The 10,338-nt window shown below is 56.2% G+C and overlaps 3 protein-coding genes across 3 annotated transcripts; 1 reads left to right on the top strand and 2 right to left on the bottom strand.

Moving 5' to 3' along the window:
- Positions 1-192: 192 nt before the first annotated feature.
- Positions 193-576, bottom strand: JDV02_009853 (uncharacterized protein; the record flags this gene model as incomplete). The annotated part of the gene is made up of 1 exon (XM_047991545.1): positions 193-576. The coding sequence occupies one exon, from the start codon at positions 574-576 to the stop codon at positions 193-195; it is 384 nt and encodes a 127-aa protein (XP_047847557.1).
- Positions 577-1,714: 1,138 nt separating this feature from the next.
- On the bottom strand, positions 1,715-2,560 carry JDV02_009852 (uncharacterized protein; the record flags this gene model as incomplete). Its single annotated transcript, XM_047991544.1, has 1 exon — positions 1,715-2,560. The coding sequence occupies one exon, from the start codon at positions 2,558-2,560 to the stop codon at positions 1,715-1,717; it is 846 nt and encodes a 281-aa protein (XP_047847556.1).
- A 6,000-nt stretch (positions 2,561-8,560) lies between these two features.
- Positions 8,561-10,295, top strand: JDV02_009851 (uncharacterized protein; the record flags this gene model as incomplete). Its single annotated transcript, XM_047991543.1, has 2 exons — positions 8,561-8,796; positions 8,845-10,295. The coding sequence occupies 2 exons, from the start codon at positions 8,561-8,563 to the stop codon at positions 9,947-9,949; spliced, it is 1,341 nt and encodes a 446-aa protein (XP_047847555.1). The 3' UTR covers positions 9,950-10,295.
- Between the last annotated feature and the right edge of the window lie 43 nt (positions 10,296-10,338).

Here is a 10,338-nt window from a genome sequence, read left to right as displayed (position 1 = left end):
AGGCGCGCTAGCCCGCGCCCGACCCTAGTGGCCCCATTGTGTGCATGTCGACGGGCGACGGGGCGATGGGTCGGCCTGACGAGGGAGACGGCAATGGCTTCAAACTTTTTTTTTGGCTTCAGGAACACACCTTCACACAGCGCCCAGCTTGGATGGGGGCGGGCCCGAGGGAGAGCGACACGCTCCCCACTCTCACTCAGCAGCAATTCCCCCATCAGTGCCAGCACTCGGATTGAGTTTGGCTGTGGCGTCAGAGCCCATCTCCACCACCCAGCAGACACTCACGCGCAGTTCGACCCTCGCGTTTGAAGGGAGATCCAGTGGCCGCGACTGAAACGACTCTGTAGGTCGTCGCGAAAAGGGCCTTGCTTCTGGTCGACGAACGGTGGCGGACGGGCTCCTGTGCGGGTGGCAATGAACGAACCGCACCAGGGAAGGGTTCTGCTGGCAAGAGAAAGAGAAAAAAATGTTTCGGGCCGCCTTGGCCCAGCCGGGGACGCTGACGCGCGACGGTAACGTCACTCCCACGCGGGCCTGTTTCCATTGGACAGGCAGGTCCTCCAGGCACCCATCCATACTCTTCTTTCCTCGTGAGGGACTGCTTGACTGGCAGCTGCGGTGTCGACTTTTACTCGTGAGGAGTGGTTCACCCCAAGCGTCAGGGCATCCGGAACACGCTGCCTATCCAACCATCGTGCCCGCTCCCATTCGAAATCCCGCGCAATAGCCCAAGCTCGTACGAAGTAAACAGGAACACAAACACAGACCATGACAGTCCAACTCATATTCGCCAGCCCCTCCGGCCGTCACTCATGAGGGCGTCATTCCCACTTCGCACAGCACCACTTGCCCCTCGCCGCGCTACATTCCAGCGACTTGCCCCTCTTCGCCGTCGCGGAATGTCTCATGCTCGTGCGTTGCCCGCCTTGTTGTAAGACGTACGTACCACGTCCTAGAAAGCAATGGCGGGGTGGTGGGCGCTTGTCAAGCAAGGAGGTCGAGGGGCCCGCCGAATTGCTATGTGCCGGGTATGAATACGCCGCCAGCAGCACACGGCAAGGTGAGCCCTGTCGTTCACAGAATCAAACCGAGCCCTGCTGAGATTGGTGCCGCAAAGGTCCCATACCGTCGTCGGCGATGTAGTAGGTGACCTTCAGGCTGCCCAGCTTGGTCAAGGACAGCGTATAAATAGAAAGCCATATCACGCCATGTCTCGACGTTCTTGACGATAGTAGGCGTTTGACTCACTCTGTCCGCATGGCATGATATACCCACTGACCCAAGAAACCCGATATCGAACTTATCAGTTAGAGGTGACGATATCCGTATTATTAGGTGATCTATTCTAGATGATAGTGCTGGCTATGGCTCGCTATGCATGCTGCAACGTGAATTTGCGCAGGCTGGGTGCCACTGGTCATGGGGATTCAATCCTCCAGCCAAGGCCCCTCCTCCCCTCACAGCTGGGCATCGCTATCCTTCTCAAAAGACGCTTCTGCTCTAGTTTCCGCAAATTCGGCATGCTCGGGTGCGCGACGGTTACAAAGTGATCCGCCTTGAATTGGACATACGGGCGACTCATCGACCAGGGCGAAAAATTCCACGAGGACGTATCAAAACCCGGAACGCCGCATTGAAAACATCAGTACAAATGATGTCATGCCTTTTATGGGGTGCCTTGTCCTTCTTGATCCGTTGTCGGTCATGGATCGGATCAGAAGTTGGAAGAGGCGTTGACATGGGTTGGCTGGTGATAGTTCTCCAGCGTCGACTGGAAGGGGGTGGTTCGCTGAGGGGGCGGGGAGCCTCCGTGCTCAGGCTTCTCCTGCTGGGCGAGGTTCATGTTATAGTCCATGAGCCCGTCGGCCTCCTCGTTCTGCTTCTTGCGTCCCCATACCCTCCACGCGACCAGGCCGAGGGCGCCGAGCACGATGGCGCCTCCCACGCCGACGACGACGCCAATCACGGTGTTGCGAGTCTTAGTCGACATGCCCGAGGTCTGGCCAGAATCGCTCGAGTTGAGGCCCGGAGTGGACGTGGTAAGCTTGGTGGACGACGCCGTCGTCTTCGATCCGTCGCTGTTGGTCTTGGTGACGACCTCGATGCTCGTCGAAACCACCGGGGTCGGGGTCGAGCTGGGGGGTACATCCTCGCTGCTGTGGGTCGGAGTAGGCGACGGCGAGGAAGATGTGGTCGGCAGTACGACGGGAGTCTCACTAGACGAGCTGCTGGATGATGTCGTCCGGGCCGGAGTCGACGACGGGGTCAAAATGGGCGTCTCCGACGTCCGGGCCGACGGAGACGATGATGATGACGAGGAGCTCGATGACGACGTACTCGAAGAGGAGGACGAGCTGCTCGAGGACGTAGCCGGCGGCGTGGTACTAGCTGGAGTCTTGGAGCTCCCACCGGTGGGGGAAGCGCCGCCAACAATGTCGCCAATTTGTCTGCGAGCGACGGATCGGACGGCGAAGCGGTTTCCTTCGAGCCAGGAAGCCTGAGCCACCAGGAGCACCGATACCACCACCACGAGGAGGCGGACGAGGTTTGAGGAGTACATTGTTGATGATGTATGTGGGTCGGGTGGTACTTTGATATCAAAGAAAGAATCGACAGTGAGTGACGGGACAGTCGGTCGGGTCGACGGTGCAAGGGAGCCAAGGTTGACGGAGAATAAACTTTGGCGCGTGCCTGGGCGTCGCGGGTACTCGTCGCCCCGTTGCAGATTCTTTGATGGAAGCGAGCGTTGCTGGTGGTTCCCGCACGCGCGCGCGTTGGTGCAAGGAGGCCACGCAAGCGATTCGGGGGTTCGCCGGTCGCTGGGCGGATCCGCCGCGATGGGGGGCGCGCGGATGAGGCTGGCTTGGTTCAAGGGAAGGCTCGGGGCCGACGCAGGTATACAAGGCCGGGAAGGTAACGAGAGGACGCGAAGATGCGAGGGAGTAGATAAAGAAGAAAAACAAGGGAACACGTAAAGGAAGGCTGACCCAGGGCACACACGTACCTACGTGTGATGGGATGACTGAAGGGCGGAAAAGAGAGTCAGTCACGGCGCACGAGGGGAGGAGCCGAGCGAGAGACTTTTATGCAGTTGGTGCAGGGGTCTGGCCCCCGCCGCCGCCGCCCCCGTCGCTGCGTGGGACCGCAGGCAGGACTGGCCCGGGGACGACGGCAGCACAGGCCAGGCCCTGCACGGCGGGAGGACCAGGCCAGAGGGTGAGACGCACCTGCCCTGCGCCGCCTGGTCGCATTTTTTTTTTCTCGGACGGGAGCTTGGGTCAGCAGCCATGGATGCCGCTGGCTGAGGTGAGCCCAGGAACCTCCAAGCGTGCCCCCGTGGCTGCCAGAGCCGCGCTGCCACCAACCTGCCAGTGTAGCCAGCAGGTCGCCGTGCCTAGGCCTCGCCAGCGCCACCTCGTAGAACAGGTGTCAGCCCATCGCCTCTTGTCAAGCCGCCGCTGCACGATGTGAACGCCACCGCCGCAGGTTTTTCTTTCCTTTTGTCGTCCGTCTCCCGATTCCGACGTGTTTTGGGGGGGTCAGCAGTGCATGAACAGCAAACCTGTCTCCTGACGATGCGTCCCCACTCTACTGAACCCCTACTCCTGCCTACCTTGCCTAGGTACGTATTGTATTGTATTTACTACATTCTCGCATTGTATGTACTTCGTACCGTGCAAAGTGTTTCTGTGCAGGTGTCTATGCTCGCACTTGGGAAATTGTGCATCGGCATACGTGTGTGTAATGTGCTTTCAGCAGGTTCCATCCCCGCGATCCTACGGAGTACCGTTGAGACAATGGCAGTGACAGCGAGACGCGCTGCGGATGCTGCCGCACTGGCCTGCCGTTGTAATTGGCCGGCCACCAAGTGGAGAACAGTTTGTGCCTGAGCGCGACTCCACCCTTTTCCTCGTACAGGCATGCATTTACCGACAACATGGCAAACCCCCCGAGGTGAATACGTACTATGTCCGAGGTTGGTGAGATGCACAACGACCGCTGGACAGCAGGCGGCCATTTGCGTTGTTGCAAACGTGGGTATGCAGCTACTGGAGGGGTCTCCCTCACCGCTGGCCAGCCAGCCTACCCAATGCCCAGTAGGGCCTCTGAATCCCACCCAACATGAAGCCGTAGGTGTGTGTTGGTGTCGGTCGGGTGTCAGAGAGGGCGATCCCGTGCCCTCTACCTAGTCTACCCAGGGCCAAGTGGCCGTTTTTGTGCAAGGCCGACGTTTCATTGGCCGTGGGTACCCTCATGTGACGAACAGCTGTCGTCCACCATCCAGTCTTGGGGCGGCCGACGACTGGAGCCGCACGCGGGACACACACAAACACAGGAGGCGGGTACGCACAACGCAGCGGAGTGCAGCGCAGCGGCACAGCCTACTTGCCTTATTAGCAGGTTACCGTCACCTTTCTCGCACGCCGCACACTACAGGGTACAGTGCAGGACACCTATTCGTACTAGGCGCCGCCAACGCAACAAGCCCGCAGCAAGCCCGCTCACTCCAGGCTTGCCACGCGAGCAGCGGCTTTATACCTGCCCGTCGCAAGTATGTAGGTAGGACCTATTTTTGGCCTGAGGCGCAGCACCCACCATTAAATCCACTCGAATACGAGCCTTGCGAACGAGTTGCACAGGAATGCCCACCAGCCTTCTCAACGAAAAGCGATCATTTCCAGAAGGACTCATAAGGCGTTTCTCTTTGCAAGCACTTTCGTAGACCGACGGGCGCGGCAGCTCTACGTCATCGTCGCCCATCCATCCTCGTCAGAAGGAACGTCACATCTTCACGTGGTTTTGCACGGCTTTGCCTCCCAATGCAGACCAGTGCTAGACCGTGGTACCCCTCTAATAGACCTCGAGAGGATGCCATCCGCTAACGCCGATCCTCAGAATACACTACAAGCCAGATCAAGGCAAGCAAGCACTCATAGGGCAAGAGTTTAGTAGGCCCTGGCGAAGTAGCCTACCCTAAACCCCTCCTTATCTACCATCTTTTGCTATGTAGGAACATAGAGACTTGGCTGGTCTATAGCAAGAGTTTTAGAAACATCAACTGTCGGCTTCTGGTCCCCTATATTCTGTCTGTGAATTTGCCCTCGCACGGCATCTCACACGTTCCTAGCGTCGCTGGCCACTTAGGCCTGCTGTTTGGTGACGCAGGGCTGCTGGTGGGAGCCGCAGCCGCAGTGGTGCAGTACGGTGCCGCGTCCGAAGAGTTATAGACCACTGAATTACTACCAATCCCATGTTGTCCATCCACCTATCCCATAGTCCTTGCTGTTCATTCTATTATGGACTTCGCCTGAGATAGCGCGTACGTTGCTTCGCTCAACAGCAGCATCCCCCCTCCTATCTTGGGCCGCGGGGTATGGCACCAACACAGCAAGCACGACATCGGGGTAAGGACTGGAGCGCACGAATGTACAAACTGATCGCTGCGTTGATGTGTCGCTCTGCATTAGCGGCTCACAGTACGTCCATAAGCAGACAGGCAGAATTCGAGGTGTCTCAATCGATGGACCCTCGGCTCGTACGTACAATAACCTTGCCAACGCCCTTACATATCCTGGATATAGCTCATGGTGCCCACTTCGAGCGGCCCATGTGACAGAAGAGGGCTCGCTACTCGTGCTTTTGCCTCAAATCATTTGTATATAATCTGGCATCTCGCCTTGACACAAGAATCCTCATCCCCCACTGACACCATTCTCTCTCCTCGACACTTTTGCAAGACCCATATTTGCATTCACATCTCAGAACCGACTCCGCCCCTAGCCTCTTTCCAGCCAGGTATTCAGTATGGTCCAGTCTATCGTCTCAGAGCTGGTGAATGAGAGGCATTGCACGAACAAAAACTGCAAGTACAACAACAACACGACCGTCCAGACGTGTGAGGGTTGTGGAGCGCCGATGGAATGAAGTGATTCCACGCCATAGCGCCTCTGTATGACTCCTTCCCACTAGGTCTATAGGGCTGATGCATGGCTAAGTTTCTCTAAGCGCTGCCGATACGGCTTTGTGTCTAATATGGCGGTCATCGGCGGCGGCGGCGGGAGAATTGGATTTGCACCGCAGGTCTTTGTGTTTTGAGGAGAAAATGGTTCAACTTCTTGATGATGGGCTACGGACTTCCATGAAAAATAAAAGCTCACTACTCTTTTGGTGTACAAGCACCAGTGAACACGTCCTCAACCCACTAAGCGACAGACCTCTTCCAGCGGCGGAATATTGCTTCCAGTCGCTTGTAACCGCTTGCATCGAGTGCCTGTCCTAAGAGCTGACCCCATAATTTCGGTTCGTCGGTCTCACATTCAAGCCAAAAGGCCCCAGCATACACGGGCTTAGTGGCCACCCAGAATCGTGGGTAATAAGCTGCGGATTCCCAGTCAATAATCCCAGTGACAAAGTTGCCATCCTCTGATATCATGATGTTTGTCGGTCCAAGGTCCGCGTGGTAGAAGTGAAAGGGCAGATCAATGTCTGGGGCAGGTTCAGTTGAGATGTTTGCCATATAGTCCTGTATGGCCTCCAGCGAGAATGGACCAAGCATTCTCGGTAACCAAGAGGGATGGGATGGATGAGCGCCCTCCATCAACCTTGCTTCATAGACACCACATCCAGTGACCGTTTCAAACCGGGATGAAGTGTTGGCAGCCAGTATAACACAGAACCGTGCGATATCATGGGCAATTCGTATGCGTTGGGGTGGGGAGAGCTGCGGCCACGCTCGTTCCAACGTTTGTCCTCTGACCCGCTTTGTTATGAGGAAGGTTCTGTTGAGGTCGTGATCGATCCATGAGTAGACAACCTCTGGGACAGGCACTTCTGAGGCCTTTTCACCTACGAATCGAATAGTGTTGGCCTCGAGCTCTAGCCCTTCGCACCAGGCATGTGCCTTGCAGAACGCATTCTCTCCGAGGCACCAAACAGCTGCTGAAGTCCCCCCGACATGTATCCTGTCGATCTCAGCGTCACCTCCTGACATATCGTTTGGGGTCCTCCTTCGAAGGTAGAAGGTGTTGTCGCCATCTTGCCAGTCAATAATTGCAGTCGCCGGTTTGACCTCCAGATTCTTAATCCTTTCGCAGATCATCGCGGAGCCCAGGATCCATCCGTGAGGACTGATTCGAGTGATGGAAACCGCTATGGGAGGCACCATTTCACTATCACAAAGAGGTTAATATCTGCAAGACGGCGGACGGGGTCGGACAAACCAGAACATTGTTGCGGATTGCGACCAACGGGTATACGAAGCAACTGCAAGTGATTGTAGGATGGGCAGCCGCGCTGCAGCTCAAAATTTGCTCGTGCTTTCAAACAACGGAGGGGAAATGTCTCGCTCGGGATATTCTTCGGGCCGCGTTGAAAGCTCAGGCAGCCAACCCACAAATTACTTGCAGGGGGCCCGATTCAGGAGGCCGAAAAGAGCGACCCGATTCTAACTACGCAGGGCGCCTTCAAAAGTTATGTCCTGGCCATCAAGCCTCATAGATTATGCTAGCCATCAGGCTCTTCTTGCGAGAGGTATTGCAGAAGATGGGGGGGTTATTAAGCCCGAATACGGTACGTCATAGTCTGCGCATGGCGCGGACAGTGCCGGGAATATATAAGTTCGGCTATCTCATCGCTCGGGAACTCTTGGGCAGTCATAGAAAGGATCTGCTCATGCTGAGATGTGGAAAGTCGGGGAGCCATGCGCCGGATTTCGAGTCTCTTTTGGTTTGTTGCATCCAAGAATATATTGTCATGACTTTTTGATATCTTCATATTTGGGGTTGTTATCGACCCCTATCATCTAGTTACACATCGACGCCCCTTTGTGCTTCAAGGAGGACTTTCTGCATAGAGTCATACAACTCTTCATCCTCTTTCTTCCATTTTCCCCTGTTCGGGAAGACGGCTCTTCGTATCCTATTTATCCAAGTCACCAAGGCTTTGCCGTATTCGGTGAAATAGTCTTCTGTCTTTTGCGGAAAATATCTTCACAATAATTCAAAGTTTCATTTCAGCTAGTTCCTCGGTATCCACGTAAATCCATTTGCCGAACCGTAGAATTACATGTACTTGCTCCTCAGTTGGGCCATTGCAGTGAATGCAAATCTAGAAGAGCACCCAGAAAAATGATTCAACATCGTCCATGTAAGATTGTTGCTCCACTAGGAGCGCCCGATGGCCATAAAAGCTCTCGTACCTGTTTTGTCTATAGGACCGGATGCTCATGTTCTGTCCGAAATCCTTTAATCGCCAAGCCGAGGTCAATCAGAAATGAATGCTAGGAAGGGTTGTTGTCGTCCTCGTTGATCGTGGGTGCGTTGACTGCAATATATACACTAACCATGTAATGATAAAAAGATGCCATTTTAAATCAAACACGATCATTTCTGTTGTCATCATCGTCTTGGAGTCGGCACGTTTAGTAGACTATGCCCGATTAGGAAGCCGTGGGCTCAGCAGCCTTGCCACATACTTCGTACAGATGGAAAGAACGCCCTTCAGGCACCTTCTCCTCCCCAACTCGAGGCATTCGGGACCCTCAAGTCCTCACGCCGCCAGCATGACCCCCAATCTCGTCACCATTCACGCAGGTCTCCTCTTTGATCCCCATAGCAAGTCCTTCAGGAAGAATCTGTCGATACGGGTCGATACTGAGACGGGTGCCGTCGCCGATGTCTTTGAGCGAGACGGCTCTGCTGACAGGCCCATTATGAGCAGCGACATAGACCTTCGAGCCAAGGTCGTCATGCCAGGCTTCGTCGATGCGCACACCCATATTTTCCTCCATTCTTACGAGTATGAGACCCATTCAATGCGCCTAAGCTGGATGCTGACACCCATTAGGGAGCGCCCAGCTCAAGAGCAGATGCGCGACGAGAGCATTGTTGAGCGCACGGTCCGCGCGACCAACCACGTGCGTCTCGCGCTCCTTTCTGGATACACCACCTATCGTGATCTGGGGTCCGAGGGTATGGGCTCGTTCGACGCCAATCTCAGGGACACTATCAATCGCGGGCTCATACCGGGTCCGCGACTCTTCGTCGCGACGCACGCGCTGACCAGCACTGGCTCCTATGAGATGCGCACCGAAAACGCAGCCAATGGCGTAGCTGGGCCGACCATATCCGACTCATGTGATGGGCCGACTGGCGTCCGGAGAGCAGTACGCAGAAGGGTTGCCGACGGCGCCGACGTCATCAAGTTCTACGCCGACTATAGGAGGAAGATCATGAGATTCCCACCCTTGCAGACTCATCCATACATTGGTGGCATGCGCTTCCCACCCAAAGCTGCGAACCCTCAGGTCGTCATGTTCACGCAGGAGGAGATGGATTGCATCGTCGACGAAGCGAGGCTTGCTGGCCTTCCCGTGGCTTGCCATGCAGGAACTGCCAGGGGTGCCATCATGGCTGCCAAGGCTGGCGTTACATCGATAGAGCACGGATCGGAGGGCGGTGACGAACTGCTCAGGGAGCTAAGGAGGCATGACACCATTCTGGTACCGACTCTTGCAGCCACCGAAGCCATCCGCAAGGACCAGGTGGAGGCGGCCCAACAACTAGCCAAACGCGCATTTGACATGGGCGTCCGCTTGGCTGCTGGCGGCGACACTGGCACGTTCAACCACGGACAGGGTGTCAGAGAGATGGAGCTCCTGATTGATGCGGGAATCCCCGTAGAGGACGTTCTAGAAGCGTGCATGCTGGGCGGATGGGAAGCCTGCGGCGGTGATGCCTGCGGTTTTCGCTTCGGATGGCTTGCAAAGGGCACCCGCGCCGACGTGATCGCCCTGGACACAGACCCGCGTGAGGACAAGCAGGCGCTGCGAAAAGTGAGCTTCGTGATGAAGGATGGCAAGGTCTGGCAACATGCGGGCGTTCCCGTCGGCGTTATCGAGTCGATGACACAGGAGCCGGAACAAGACGACCCGACGTGGCAGCTAATCTAATTTCCTCGCAGTCAATGCATGTGCGGATCGGACTGTAGGAGTTGAAGCAGGTCGGAAGCGGCGGGCAGGACGGGTGGCTGCTGACGAGCGTAGGCGTCAAATGACCCGGCATGGCGCTGGTAGGCTCTGCAGATGTGCCGATACGTCTTGCTCGCATGCACGAGCATGGGGACGCTAAATTGCAAGCATAGCACGACACCCCTCCTGCGCGGGTGCGACCGACCTCGTTGGCGTCCATGATCGGCATGCTCGCGATGGGTTGGGGAGGTCGGAGCCGCTGTCTCGGACCCCCATGGACACGGCCTCAACTTCATCGCCCCGCACTCGAGAGATCCAAACCGCTCCCTGTTCTCGCCTAATCTGTATGCTACAATCTGCATGCTAGTAAT

The sequence above is a fragment of the Purpureocillium takamizusanense genome, chromosome 10 (genome assembly GCF_022605165.1).
Source record: "Purpureocillium takamizusanense chromosome 10, complete sequence".
NCBI lineage: Eukaryota > Fungi > Ascomycota > Sordariomycetes > Hypocreales > Ophiocordycipitaceae > Purpureocillium > Purpureocillium takamizusanense.
This window is presented reverse-complemented; position numbering and strand designations above follow the sequence as displayed.